At 54.1% G+C, this 14,957-nt stretch overlaps 1 protein-coding gene across 2 annotated transcripts in view; it reads left to right on the top strand.

The window, feature by feature from the left end:
* Nucleotides 1-3,957: 3,957 nt before the first annotated feature.
* HOMER2 (homer scaffold protein 2) overlaps nucleotides 3,958-14,957 on the top strand; it is a 94,106-nt gene continuing 83,106 nt past the window's right edge. The window contains exon 1 of one of the 2 annotated variants that reach the window (XM_058736441.1): nucleotides 3,958-4,162. In XM_058736441.1, the coding sequence (XP_058592424.1) occupies nucleotides 4,158-4,162 (5 nt within the window). In that variant the 5' untranslated portion in view covers nucleotides 3,958-4,157. The remainder of the gene's footprint in view (nucleotides 4,163-14,957) is intronic. The other variant, XM_058736440.1, reaches the window with a different exon arrangement.

A 14,957-nucleotide genomic window follows, 5' to 3' on the forward strand; every position in this document is an offset into this window, starting at 1 on the left:
TGTTTGTTTAAAACTTACTTATCTATTTTGAGAGAGAGAGAGAGAGAGATCATGAACAGGGGAGAAGCAGAGAGATAGGGAGAGAGAACGAATCCCAAGCAGGTGACAGCCCAGAGCCCCAACGCAGGGCTCAAACTCACCAACTGAGATCATGACAGGAGCTGAAGTCAAGAGTCAGATACTTAACCGACTGAGCCACCCAGGCGCCCACCCCCGTACTCTATTCTTTAGAGGCAAATCACTAAGACCTACTCTCAGGGAGTGGGGGAGTGGGGGGTGTTGAACTCTACCTCTTGGAAGGGAAGTATCTCCATATCTTATTTGGAATTCTTCTGTACAGAGGATTTGCCTCTTTTCCACTTATTGAACAATTTCTTTAAATATGGACTCATGTATATTCATTTCTTAGGTTGCGTTATAATCCTATACAGGGTCGTTTATTTTATTGTTCAAATCGTTCCAACTCTGGCCATCGGAAGCTCTTTCCTGTGTCCCTCTAACATGCCTCCATCCTTTTGTTTTTTGAGCCTTCCTTACTTCCTGGTGCACCAACACGTTCTAGCACATCTCGTATTTCCCCTGCCCCAGCCCACAGCCAGCCATCTCTCCAGGAGCTGGCACCTGACAGACGGGAGGCCAGAGCCGTGGAACGTCACCCTCTCGGGCTCAGAGGGTGCAAAGTGCTCTTCTGCCAAGGCAGCTGGGGGGGATTTGTAGGCAACACAGAGGAAGGGTGTGTTTCCTTACTTCCTCAGCCCTCTGCACCTATAGCTCTCTGGTGAGCCACCCACGCTTGTCTCATCTGCCCTGGTGAGAGTGCAAAACCTCCTCGGACGGACTGTCCGTGCCTGGTGGTCAGATTCTGGAAGCCTCTGTTGCCACACGGACTGGCGGGAGTCCCGGGTGCCCGAGTGTGTGCCGGTCAAGGTTTGGTTTCCCAGACTTCCGGGGGCATCTCCGCGCCGCCCGCTCCCAACTCTGGATCCACTGACTCTGGACCCTTTGACTCTCCCAAGGCTCCCGTTCCACAGCTGGCTTCCCCGCACCTTCCCTCGCTCGTGCGTGTTCGGTAGGTGTCCTTGCTTCTCTGAGCAGAATGGAACCTCAGCCGCCACCGGTTTTCTTCCCTAGACCCTCTTCTCCTCTCCAAGGCCCACGCCTCTGCCTGGGGCTGGAGTCTCGTGCCCCCTCACTGGCTCCTCGTGCTCAGCCTAAAAGGACACTCGAATCTCCTGGCCTCGTCTCAGCCTCCAGCCGGCAAGGAGTCTCTCTCCCCGCTTCTTCACATCAGGCCTCTTGCTGAAGAGACTTGCTCAGTCCTTTTCCTCGACAACTGGGGCTGCACAGAGCATGTTGCTGGGAGATTTTTCACAGAAAAGGGGTGACTATTGATTCTGATGAAGCAGGAGGCACTGGTAGGGACCCTGAGGGGCCCCACGCTCGGGCAGATCCCACAATGACAAAGTGCTCCTGCTGGGGGCCACCCCAGGAAGCTTACACACGGGTCTGGCGACCTCAGAAGGTTCCCAAGAGGCAGCATCCAATCTGGGCCTGGAGTTGGGGGCTGAAGGAGAGGGGGGAAGGCACTCCTCGCAGGTCCCCACGGGGTGGCCGCTCAAAGCTGGTGGAAAGGAGGGGCAGCTGTTTCCAGATCTTGTCTGATCCACACGTTTCCTCTTCCCCCCCCCCCCCCCGCCCCTCACCCTGTAGCGAGGGCCTTTGTCCAGAGGGATGGGCATTTTACTCATGGGGTCTTTATTTATATCTTTAATTTTATTTTAGTAGGTTCCATGCCCAATGTGGGGCTTGAACTCATGACACTGAGATCAAGACCTGAGCTGAGCTCAAGAGTTGGACCCTCAACCAACTGAGCCACCCAGATGCCCCTACTCATGGAGCGTTTAGCCTCACGTGGGCTCACACCTCCAGCAGTGCCCTGCTTCCCACTGTCTGTGGGAAGCAGCCCTAGTGATTCACCAGCCCCACCTGTCTTGCCTCACTGCATCTCCCCGGGGTAATGTGGGTGTGCCCTTCGTATCAGCGGAACAAAAAGAACGTCTTCTTCAGGATTTGGGAGACTGCTTGGCCCCACTGCGCCGTGAATCTGTCTTCTGATACTCCGACCCCAGCTAAGCTGACCTCTGCCATTCATTCCCCTATGCTGACTTCTCCCTTTGACGCTGCTGAGGGCAACCCTCACCCCCATCCCCCTCATCCCCCCCCCCCCCACCCCCCCCCCCCGCCCCAAGCCGATCTTTGGAATTCAGCTCGTGAGAGAGTGAGAGATTCGTTTCCTCCCGGACCAAGTACCAGCCCTGGCTTTAAACAGACTCACTTGTGCTTACAGACTCTGGCAAATTTTGTGTGTCTGTGGCCTGGCTTATGCTAATTCATTCATTCAACAGGTATTTATGGAGGACTTTCAGGCACAGCTCTGAGCACTGGAGATACAACGATGAGCAAAAAGATATGGCTTCATAGAGTTTGCAGATGTGCCTGGGAGAACAGATATTAAACTGATAATTTCACAAATATTTATTACAAATAATAAGTGCAGTAAAGAAAAAGGATGGGCGTTCAGTTTGTCTAGGGTATTAAGTAAAGTTTCCACAGAGAAGTGACAGTTTAACTGAGATCTGAAGAATGAGTAGGAATTGACTAGGGGCGACAGAGACAGGAGAGGAGAAAATCTTCCCAGATGGCCATAATAGCATGTGCAAAGGTCCTGAGGCTGAAAGGAGGATGGCCAGTTGGCTAAGGGCAGAAAGGATAATGAGAGAGAAAAGGCTGGAGAGGCAAAATGGGGCAGGGCCTTTTAGGCATGTTTAGTGTCTTGGTCTTTATTCCAAGGACAGTGAAAAGGAAGCCAGTGAAGGATTTTAAGAAGAGTGATATGATCAGATTTGTCATTGAGAAAATTACTGACCACAGTATGAATTACAGGGGGTGGGGTGCACCCTGAGGAGACTTGGGGAGTTAGCAGGTAAAGTTGTGGTCCCAGAAGAGGTGAGGGTAGATTTGAGATGGTGACCCTACTTCATATACTTGTTCCTTTACTCCCCCCTCAGCCCCCCCCCCCCCCCCCCCCGCTGTCCTCAGATGGCAGGCTTATGTGGGCAGTGTATTCTCAGCAGAAGATGATCTGGTGGGAGACCCTCGGGGGATGGAGGTTAGCTTAGTCCCGGTGCCAGCCTTTAGTAGGGAATCAGGACACGATGTGTGGAAAGGGGATTAAGAGACTGCTCGTCTTTAAATTCCTCTTTGCCATCTCCATTTCCCTTGCTCTAAGAATAAAACTAAGCTTAACTAAGCCTCCTTAAAAGCTATTACACTGTAATTGGAAGCCCTGTCCCACCTTCACGCTGGGAAGAGCCCAGAACACCTGCCGCAGGTGCCGGATCCTCCCCGCCACGTTGGCTTTCCGGAATTTCATGGCAGCGGGTACCCTGAGCCGCCCAGCCTGGCAACGGACGGCAACACCCAGGTGGGCTTCCAGGAGGGGCGTGGCCGTGCCCATCTCCGATTCTGGAGATCTGAGCTCTGATCTGAATACGTGACCTTGCGCAACTCACTTCCCCTCCCGCGGCCTCAGTTCCCTCATCCGCAGTCGCAGGGTGGCCCCAAAGTCCCTCCGGCTGCGAGCGGGGCTCTGGGTCGGACCGGCGGGATGCTCGCTGCGGGCACTGCGCCGAGCGCCCGGGGCGCGCCCACGCCGCTCGCCGAGGGAAGGGGGCCTCCCGGGAGGCGGGCGGGGAGCGCGCGGCGGCGCGGGGGGACGCCCGCCGCCCTCTGCCCGGCGCCGCGGTCGGGGGGCCCCCCGAGGTTACGTAAGGAGCCGGCGCGGGGAGCGGGGCGGGACGGGGCGGGGCCCGAGCGCGGCCGCCCAGCCCCCGCCGGCCCAGCCCCCGCCGGCCCAGCCCCCGCCGGCCCAGCCCCCGCCGGCCCAGCCCCCGCCCGCCCGCGCCAGGCGGCGGCGGCGGCGGCGGCAGCGGCGGCAGCGGCAGCGGCAGCCGCGCAGCCCCGCGGCATGGAGCGGCGCCGGGGCTGAGCCGGGCGCGCACGGGCCGCCGCATGTGCGGCGCGGGGAGCGGCTGCGGAGCGCGCGGAGAGCGAGCGCCAGAGGGCCCGTCGGAGCGGCCGCCGGAGCAGCGCCGGAGATGGGGTGAGGGAGCCCCCCGGGGGGCCGGCGCCCTCTCCGCGCGTCGGGGGGCCCGGGGAGAGGGGGACGGGCGCGCGGCCGTCCGGGGGTGGGGGGCCGTCGACCCCGCGCCCTCCGCCTCGCGCGCGCGCGCGCGCGCGCGGGTCCCCGGCAGGGGCGGCCCGGCCGGGGCGCGGACTTGGGGCCCCCGCGCGGTGGCCCGCCGCCTCCGAGCCGGCCCCGGGCGCGCGGTCAACTCCGGGGCCTGTGTGTGCGAGCGCGCGGGGCAGTGTGTCGTCCTCCGCGGCGGGGTTCGTGACAAGCCGAATGGAAATAGAAGTTTTCCTGGAAGGGGAGCAGACCGAGTAATCCTGACCCCCCCCCCCCCCCCACGCGGCGTAGGAATAGTGGGTTCGGACTCTGCTTGGAGCGGGATGGGGGTGAGGGAGTGCGGAAGGAGCCGGGCTGAGGCTCCGGCCTCGGACACGACGGAGTAAGAGGCTCAGGGGGAGAAGTTGAAATACTCTGTCGGAGTGACTAATGCTTGTGAGTATATAAAGTCATTTGAAAAAGCAGGATTGATTTCTCCTTGGCGTCTCCGTGAGCAGTAGGCGCTGTGAGTCAGGGAGCCACTGTGCTAATAACACGATTAACTCCTTGCATCTGCTCGCTCGATGGGAGCACACGGCGGTGAGGGGCCGTCCGTTTTCAGGGAACAGCTCTGTAGCCCGATTTACAGATGCGGAAACTGAGGCCCTCGGTGGTCGGGCGACTGCCCCCAGGGGGGGCAGCCGGCGGGCGTTTGCGGAGGGACATTTGGTGCCTCCGCAGAGGGGAAGTCACAGCCTGCCAGGGGGCGTGGGGCCGGCGCTGGGGGTCAGGGAACCAGAGTTTCCGCGTCCCTGCCTCCTGCTGTGTGCTCAGCGCCCTCCAGACAGCCCTTCTCGGGACCCCCAGACGGCTCCTGGGTGCGTCTGGAGATGTTGGTTTTCTCTGTGGGATCGGGAAGGAGTGCAAGGGGCGACATGGTCCTGGTGGCCTGACCTAGCTCCCGTGGGTCAGCGGCTCCGTTGCGCCTCACTCCAGGCCGTTTCTGGAGTCCTCTTTCCCGGCCAACTTCACCTGTGGGGTCTGGAGGACCCAGAGGCGGGCCAAGAGGAGTTTGGGTGAAGTGTGAGGGCTCTCCAGAGCTCCATGAGCAGGGCGGGGGGTGGGGGGTGGCGAGAGGGGCCTAGAGATTGGCCTGAGACGTTGGCGTCAGTCCAGGAGATTTCCCACACGGAGAAACTGGGGGTGATTTTACCAGAGGCACGCTGGCTGGGAAGCGGGTTTTCTGTAACGTTTCCAGTGACCTCTTGGTAGATTACGAAAAGGCCGCTCTCTGTGCACTGGGAACCTTTGAGGCTCTCAGATTTCATACTTTAAAAAAAAAAAAAGAAAAAAGAAAAAGAAATTGATGGGGAAAAAGGAGTTGGCAAATGTAGGTCTCCAGATAGGAGATAAAAGGGGTCTGATCATTTTAACTCTCTCCCTCCCTCCCCCAGACAACACAAAACCAACCCAACACACTTGCGTGATCCAGAAACGAACGTTGGAACTCTGTTGGTTGAGATCAAATAATTCTGTGGAAATGAAAGTGTTTACTCATAAAAGCTGAAAGGAAATGTCAAGATAATTTTTGTTTGTGGAGCATCGGGGAGGAGTGGCTTGGGGGAATCTTGTGAAAATGGAGTGTGGCTTTCACGGAGTTTTACCATCGTTCGGTACGTGGCTTGTTACTCCGTGTAGGCGAGGGCGGGTCTGCAAGTCCTGCCTACTTCTGCCGGTTTTAATATACCCGCTTCTTCCGTAATTGACGGGTGCAGACAAACCAGGGCAGTAAATTGAAATGGAGTTAAGGCTGGATAAGCAGTTCAGGCAGAGGAGGGTGGAGGGAGCTATTTTCACCCAAAATAGAACCAATGTCATCCTTTCCGAGAGTGGAGTAGGACGAGGGGAAGGAGGAAAGGGCAGCCAGTAGAGAACCTCATTGCGGCCCTCCCCGTAGCCCTGTCACGGCTGCACTGTGTAGACGTGGCCCAGACTTAAGAGGAAAAAAAAAAAAATCTGAGTTTACTTCTCCCACTTCAGATGCTTGTCCTCTTCCAGACACTCACGGTTTCCGCTTCTCTTCTGTGAAGTGTTTTGCGTTAAGTGTGTGGTTTCCCCAGTAAGGTTGGGTTTTGACTCCCGAGGCAGCTGTTGGCACACTCTCTCTCCTCCTCAGACCTCTGTCTGTCCCCTCCCCACCACACCTTGCCTCCCTCTGCGAACAAAATAGGAGCCACGGACCGAGGAGAGTCTCCTCTCCCTGTGGCTCCGTGTCTTGCTTCCCACCTGTTTCATCCACTTGTCCCACCACCCTGTCCCCCTCTCACCTCGTCAGGCAACGTTGCTCTGTTCTTCCACATCCCCCGTCCAGGCTCTTTCCCATCAGTATACAAACATGCTTTGGTTCAGGGCCGTCCAGTAGAACTTTCCACACTGATGGAAAAGTGCTGTGTCTGCATGGCCCAATTTGGCCGGCCCCAGCCACCTGTGGCTCTAGGGCATTTGAAACGTGGCTAGTGTGACCGAGGGCCTGAGTTTGTAATTTAATTTCCATTGAAATGGCCACATATGGTGGTGGCCGCCATGTTGGAGAGCACCGCCATGTTGGAGAGCACCGCCATGTTGGAGAGCACCACCATAGCTTCTGTCATTTTGCATCTCTCTCCTGCTTCTTTGCTTCCCTTCCCCTGAAAACGTGTGTCCCAAAACCACTGCGTCCACTGGCTTTCTTCGCCTACCATTTGATTACGCTCCACACCCTGCAGTCCCACCCAGACTGTGGGGTCGCTGCTAGCCTGTGCCCTTGCCTTAGCCTCTTGGCCGTTCCCTCCCCCCTGGAACAACTGCCCCACCCCCCTCCAGCCAGCTTCTGGCCGCCACACTCCCCTGCTTTTCTGCGTCCCTTCCTGATGGCTCCTGTCCAGTCTTGCACCTCTGTCTGACCTCTGAATGATGGGCCGCTTACGGACCGGACCTGCTTCCTCTGTGCGGTCAACACTCCCTTCCTAGGTAACGTTATCCACCCACCCCTGCTGGTGACTCCCACGTTTTTATTTCCAACACAGCCCTTCTGGGGGCCTCCAACTCTTGTCCATGAACGAGCTCCTGATGCCCCTTCCAGTTCTGACCTTCCCTTTATCTTCCCCATCCCAGTCAGTGGCCCCACCGTCCACCCGCTTGCTAAGAATCATTCTTGCTTCTCCTCTCCCTTACCTTCCACGTCCACGCTGTCAATGGGCCCCGTGGTTCTACTTCCGGGATACTGTCTGGTGTCCACCTGTCCCCATGGTCATAGCCCCCACACTGGTCCTGGCCACCATTGCCTCTTTCCTGGACCAGCTCCCATTTTGGGTATCTCCAGTCCATTCTCATACGGGGGCCCAAGTAGCTGGCTTTAAAAATTGCACATCGGATCAGGTCACCTCGCACACCCTGCAGCCACAGGGGGATGGCTTGTGCCTCATCTCTAGTGTCCCCTGTCCATCCCTCACTGCCTTCTGCTAACGTGAGCCTCATTTCTCCTCTTGCCCTACTCGGGGTGGGGGGGGGTGCATCTTTGAACTTGCTCTTCTCTCTGCCTGGGAGGTTCTTGTCCTAGCTCTGCAAATACCTTCCTCCTCATGCTTCAGATTCCCACATCAGGGTCACCTGCAGAGCCTTTCCGACCCCTGCCGTTCCTGTTCCTTGCGAACACAGCCACACCTATTTGTCTGCGATTACTCACCACAGCGCACCTGCAATCATGTGGGCTTGCTTGCTTTCTTTCTCTCTTTCTCTCTTTCTCTTTCTTTCTTTCTTTCTTTCTTTCTTTCTTTCTTTCTTTCTTTCTTTCTTTCTTTCGTCCTTCCTTCCTTCCTTCCTTCCTTCCTTCCTTCCTTCCTTCCTCTCTCTCTCTCTCTCTCCCTCCCTCCCTTCCTTCCTTCCTTCCTTCCTTCCTAACTTATTCACAATCTGTCCTTGCTGGCATCCCACAAGGATAGGGGCTTATCTTTGTCACCTGTGTCTCCTAACACCTGGCATAGTGACAGGCCCCTTGTAGGCCCCAGTACTTTTTTGATGGAGTTAATGCTTGAATGCGGTGGGCAGCCTTGCTTGGATGCTGGCCTGGGAGCTGTGATAATTTTGGGATCACCTTTTATATGGCTTGCTTAATTGAGGGTTACAAGGGCCAAGAGAGAAAGAAATCACATTTGGATGCAATTTTCTTTTAATGCTAAAGCAAGCCATTTAGCTTTTATTATGACTTGGGTTAATTTTCAGGCTGTCAGCTGTCATCCGAGTATTGGGGTTATAAATTATCTTTTTACTCGCCTGCAAAAGGTAACAGAAAAGCCAGCTTGCCTGCTGTTGTGACTCTTGGCTGATTTTGTCAGTGTTTACAAACACGACCGACTGTAGTCCTGTCAGGCTTTGGTTTACACTCCTTTATTTTGTCCGGCCAAGATTACGTTGCACCGCGCGATAACAATCGCGGCGATCTAATACTTTGGGCCTCCTTTCGGTAACCGATACTGGGTAGCTTTCCTTTGATGTTCATTCCTTCTCGTGTAATTTTCCATTCCTCCCGCAGAGTATGAACTTTGCTTTTGGGTTCGTGTTGACAAAAACAGATACGGTCTCTCAGATCTGTTGAAGGAACTTGTCTTTCTTGGTTCTGTCTTGGGCTTTCTAAACTTCACTTTACTAAGGTTCTTTCGATCTGTTCGTCTGTAAGGCATTTATTGGGAGGGTCTGTTGGGAGATCCAGGATGAGCAGACCTACTAGGTCACTCCTGCCCTTAACAGAGATCGTATTTCCGAATCGGAGGTAAAGCCACGTGTAGAAGTACCAGCTTTACGTGTGTGTTTCAACGAAACGTTGTAACGCAAAGGGTGTCAGAGGCAGTGCCCGCCTATTTGGGACATGTAGGACAGATGCCCCCGTATGCTACAGGGACTACCAGGGCGCTGTTAGCATTGATGATCACCGTCCTCACGTAGGCAGCCCTTAGTGTCACATTCCGTGTCAGAGTTGGAAGAATATACAATGGAGTAGGCCCTAACTAGGCGTGTATGGAATGAATGCATGCATGCATGAATGAATGAATGAATAGCAAGGAATGACCACTCTTTGGGTTGACCTTCACTTTGGGGGACGTGCCATCATTCTTTTTTAATGTTTTTTATTTATTTTTGGGACAGACAGAGACAGAGCATGAACGGGGGAGGGGCAGAGAGAGAGGGAGACACAGAATCGGAAACAGGCTCCAGGCTCCGAGCCGTCAGCCCAGAGCCCGACGCGGGGCTCGAACTCACGGACCGCGAGATCGTGACCTGGCTGAAGTCGGACGCTTAACCGACGGCGCCACCCAGGCGCCCCAAGGGGACGTGCCATCATTCTTGCTGGAAACAGACTCAGAGCAAAGCAGGTGGTTTGTTCTTGTCAAGTGGACCTCATGACTTGTGTCAATAGTGGGTTTCTTTTCTGTAACGGCTCCCGGGGAGCTAGAGTTAAATGTGCGGTCACCCTCGGCAGACTTACCAGCCCTCGTTCGTTACCTTTATTGCTTGTTCTGTCGGATGGCCCTTCCTTTGCTCTTACTTCTCTCTCTCTTTTTTTTTAACAAAATGAAAATAGCTTTGCTTTTCTTCCCCTAATTATAAAAATGTTTCACGTTCATACTAAAAAATAACAGCATGAAGAAGGAAGTGAAAATTACTTGTCATCACACGTCTCAGGGATAGCCTCCCTGGGCAATCAGATGTCTGTCTTTGCAGATTTCTCTGCATGTACGTGTGTCTCTGCGTCTAGACGTAGGGCTACCTAGAACAAATGTATTTTTAACGAAATGGAATCATCTCCTACATCTGTTTTGTAACATAAATTTTTCAACTTAAAATACCTTGAGTGGACATCTTTTCATGACGGTGACTATAAATATACATCATCTCTTTTTTTTTTTTTAACTTTTTATATGTTTATTCATTTTTGAAAGAGAGAGACAGAGCACAAGCAGGGGTGGGGCAGAGAGAGAGGGGGACACCAAATCCGAAGCAGGCTCCAGGCTCTGAGCTGTCAGCACAGAGCCCGACGCGGGGCTTAAACTCACGAACCGTTGTGAGGTCATGACCTGAGCTGAAGTCGGACACTCAACCGCCTGAGCCGCCCAGGTGCCCCAAATATATGTCATCTTTTAAATCCACACCTACTTGTAATTTGTCGTTTTGCTAAATTTTATACATCTTTGTAAACTCGCTTAAATCCTCTGTAGAACAAGGCAGGGTATTAAAAAAAAAAAAAAGACATTTTGACAATTCCTTCAAGCAATCAGTTGCTCTAAATGAATTACCAAAGGAAAGAAATGGTAGACAAACCAGGATCACAATTAACATCGGGTAATTTGCAGTGGCTGCGTAATTTTGGGTGAGTCACTGCTCCTTAGTGAATCTTGGTGAGAACATCAAGAATTCATCGTTGTTGCTAAGGGTGGTTGGTGGACGAGGACCCAGCTGCTCAAACTATTTCTGCTTGTTTGGAAATATCAGGGCAGAGCGATTCCGCTTGCAGACCTGGACAGGAAGGTTCTCCGTGAGCAGAAAGCACGGTGCTTCAAAGCCCTTTGTCCGGTGGGCACTGCGGCCCCTCCTTTGGAGAATTCCCTTGGCGAGAGGGCTGGCAGGGACATATATACTGGAAGGACGTTCTATTCCCTGCTTCGATTGTAAGGCAATTAACACACACACACACACACACACACACACAAGCTGGATAAATCCTGTGACATGTCTCAGCCAACACAGGCAGGGGCACCTGGGTGGCTCAGTCGGTTGCATCCAGCTCTTTGTTTTCCGTATTTCTAGACACCGTGCACATAGGCTGCCCTCGGTCGTGTTATGCGTTTGGAGGTGAGCACTGGCATCGTGGCCCAGTTTCCTAGTGGGGCGCGCTTGTGTGGGAAGGTACCGGGTTGGAAGTCTCTGCTCAACTACGGCAGAGTCTCCAGTAGTTCTGCCTCTGAGCGCTGTTAGTCATATGGTATCGTTCTGGGAGAATTTATTTAAACTATAGTTCAAATTAGCTTGTTAGAATAAAAATATGCTTGTGGGGAACACATTTAGACATTTGTCAACGACTAGAGAGATTTAAGGAGAAAAACACATTTTTATTCACAACCCTGGTTGATAGTCGTATTATTATTATTATTATTATTATTATTATTATTCAGCTGGGGAATTGGGGACCGGGGTGTCGCCACCAGCCAAAGAGTTTAGCCTGAGAGATGTGCATTGAGAAATCCCTTGGCGGGGGGGGGGGGGGGCCTTGGGTAGCTCAGTCAGTTGAGTGTCTGACTTTGGCTCAGGTCATGATCTTGCGGTTCGGTTCGTGAGTTCGAGCCCCACATTGGGCTCTCTACTGTCAGTGCAAAGCCTGCTTCAGGTCCTCTGTCCCCTCTCTCTGCCCCTCCCCCATTCACACTCTCTCTAAAAAATAAATAAAACATTAAAATAATAATAATAATAAAAAAGAAACCTCTTGGCGTGCAGGTGTCCTCCAGCCGAATTGAGGCTGGGTCCCGCTAAGGGAGGGGCTCTGGCAGGCCCCTTTCTTTGTGCCTTGTCCTGGGGACATCACAGGCAGTGGCACCTGAGGCCGTTTGGTGGGGGGGGGGGGCACTGTCGTCTGTGGATTATTGGGTAGGGGGTGTCCACAGGGATCCAATTAGTGAGGAATATTGCAGACCCTGCTGCCTGGGTATTGGATTCCTTCTGGGATCTTTAATTGGGAAAACTTTTAATGGAGTTGCTCAGATACATGGAGGAAAGGAGAGGCGCTTTGACTTGTGTTGTCCTCGGGGAGGGAGGTGACAGAGAAGGTCCTCGTGGGGAAAAGGAGTGGAGCTGTTCTGGGAGGCTCCAAAGGGCTGGGAGAGGAGCTTCTAGTAGAGCAGGTGCCGCAGATTTGAGCTCTGCAGGTCGGGGAAGAGCTCTCTGACGCCTCCGAGTGACTCAAGAGAGAACTGTCATTCTTATGTGGTGGCCAGTTCACTGTCATGGAGGGCCGCCTGTAGCGGGGGGGGGGGGGGGGGGGGGGTGGTGTGGAGCACGGAGCAGGGTTAAATGCAGTCAGATCCCCAGCCCCTGGCTGTGTGAGCTTGGACAAGTCATTTCATCTCTCAGATGTCACTGTCTTCATCTGTTTGTTTGTTTTTTTTTAAATTTTTTTTTAACGTTTATTTATTTTTGAGACAGAGAGAGACAGAGCATGAACGGGGGAGGGTCAGAGAGAGAGATGGAGACACAGAATCTGAAACAGGCTCCAGGCTCTGAGCGGTCAGCACAGAGCCCGACGCGGGGTTCGAACTCACGGACCGTGAGATCATGACCCGAGCCAAAGTCGGACGCTTAACCGACTGAGCCACCCAGGCGCCCCCACGTCTTCATCTGTTAAATGCACAGTAAAGTGACCACAAACAAGGGAATGTGTGTGAAGCGTCCAGCATAGTGCCCGACACATAAGTACTCAGCATGTGGTGGCCAGGTCTGTGATTACTGTCATCGACATCACCATCGTTTCTGCTTTGGGTGGGGGTTTGGCAGCTGACCCCTGAGGAACCTTCTGGAATATGTGGCCAGAGTGTCCCTGATCTTTGATCCTCTCAGCTGCTTGCTCCCAGTCCTGAGCGGTGCTGGAGTCGTTCCCGTCATCGGGTGACCCTGACGATATGAAGTTTGCCCTCTGGAGCCTTGCTCGCAGCACAAAACCCCGCAGGCTGTGTGGGTGGAGGGTCGTCACCGGCAGAGGATGGGCACGGTCAGGAGAGCCGACCCACATTTGCCAACAAGAACACCAGGCTGCCGGCCGGTTGCTTTCACGGGGAGGTGTAAGTGTGGGCAACGAAATGAGGGGTTGCTCCCCATTGTGGGTTCATACTGATGACTTATGTTGCTGGTCAGAGAGCCCTTCGTGTGATCATTCACTCGTTCCTTCGAGAAATTCAAGAGGCCATCCACTTTGGGGTGCCAGGAACAGAGTGGTGAATGTTTGTGGTCCCATGACGCTTACAGTGTAGCGAGGAAGGTGGACATTAAACAGACATTACCTAAGGGATCAACATGGGGCCAGGGGGCCGTGTGGGCTATGCACCCGTGGGTTTCAGGGCCTGGCGTTTCGTGGCCCTCACCCGCTCCCAGGGGTCTGAACTCCCTCCTCATCCCCCCTCAACTCTTCATCAGCTCCTGCCTGACCAATGACCACCACTTAGCTGCTGAGCGCCATCTCTGGGCCAGGAGCCAAGAAGTTAGAGGTTGTAGAACAGGGGCTCTGCCCTCCCAAGAGAGAAGGATGGTGAGCAGGATATTAGGGCAACGAGATGAGCCTCGTTCTTGAAATACGAACAAGGATAACATGCTTCCCTCTGCAAGAGGTTTGAGAAGGCTTCTTGAAGGAGGTGACCTTCAAACTGGGTCTTGAAAGGTGGGTAGGAGTTTCCCAGGCAGAGGAGTAGGAGTTTGGGGTGGGCGGTGGGAGACATTTAGATGGGGAGAGCTGCTCATGCCCATGGGAAGCGACGAGGCATGGAGGTCCAGCACAGAGACCCTGGACTCAGTCCTGGCGTCCCGTTCACTTGGCTGCATGACCTAGAGTGAGACACTGCCTGCCTTCGAGCTTTAGTTTCCTCATCTGTGAAATTAGCATAATAATGGCACCAACATCATAGGGTGGTTGTGAGGGTTAAAGGCAACACATTTTGATATGCTGTAGCTGTGAGTTCTGGGCAGAGAAGGGAGGGAGAACGTCAAGTACATGGCCGGGTCCAGTGCTCAGAAGGTCAGGAAGGTACAGGCATGAGGGAAAGGCCTTTGTGGCAGGGTGTTGGGACTCAATCCCGTGGGTGGCAAGGAGCCAGCCAGGGGCGAGGCCACAGGTAGGGGAGTCCTGGTACCAAAGAATGAGGCCTGGCAGAGGCGGCAGGCAGGGAGCTCGGGGAGCAGATGACTGGAGGCAGGAGGAGGAAGTGTGGTGCATACCGAGGAGTTGTGGACTCAGTCTGCAGGCAATGAGAGGACATTTTTAGGCTTGAAGACGACAATGATACTTGGGTGGAGAACATCGTTCCAGAGACAGTAGTGAGGGGGGCGGTGTGGAGGGTTAATGGACTGGGGAGAAGAGGCTTACCGGACCGGGCCGCAGTCTGCACGCAGAATGTCAGGAGGGGAAGGGGTGGAGGGGAAAGAGAAGACGTGACACAGGTGTATGTGGTGTCAACCCCCTCCTGTTCTGTAACGGATCCGGGACAGGCTTGGGGAATGCACGTGATACGAGAAAACAGAAAATATATGCAAGGGGCCTCGCTGAGGCTGGGAGGGCTCGAGGATCTTTCCTAGAGAGTTGTTAAATTGGGGCACAAATGAAGCCGTCCGTTCCTGAGATGCTGGTAGGTTGGAACTGCTGTGTTTATACTACATCCCATTGAACTACAGCAGCCCTCGAGTTCGTTGTTGGGGAAACTGGCCTGGGGAGATTCCATGATCTGTTCAAGGTCCCACAGGAAGGTAGCAGAATTTGGGAATCCAGCTTGAGTCTGAGAGCAAAGTCCGTGTTCTTGAGATGCACTTCCTGGGGGCCAGATCCCCTGTGGAAGTCATGTGGCCAGTGGACCCACGGCTCTTGATTGCTGGGATGAGAGAAAGGGAGAGGCTGGGTTGCCAACCGTTCAGATGTTTCTCGACTGTGTAACTGGTGCCATTG

Source organism: Neofelis nebulosa, chromosome 7 (assembly GCF_028018385.1).
Source record: "Neofelis nebulosa isolate mNeoNeb1 chromosome 7, mNeoNeb1.pri, whole genome shotgun sequence".
NCBI lineage: Eukaryota > Metazoa > Chordata > Mammalia > Carnivora > Felidae > Neofelis > Neofelis nebulosa.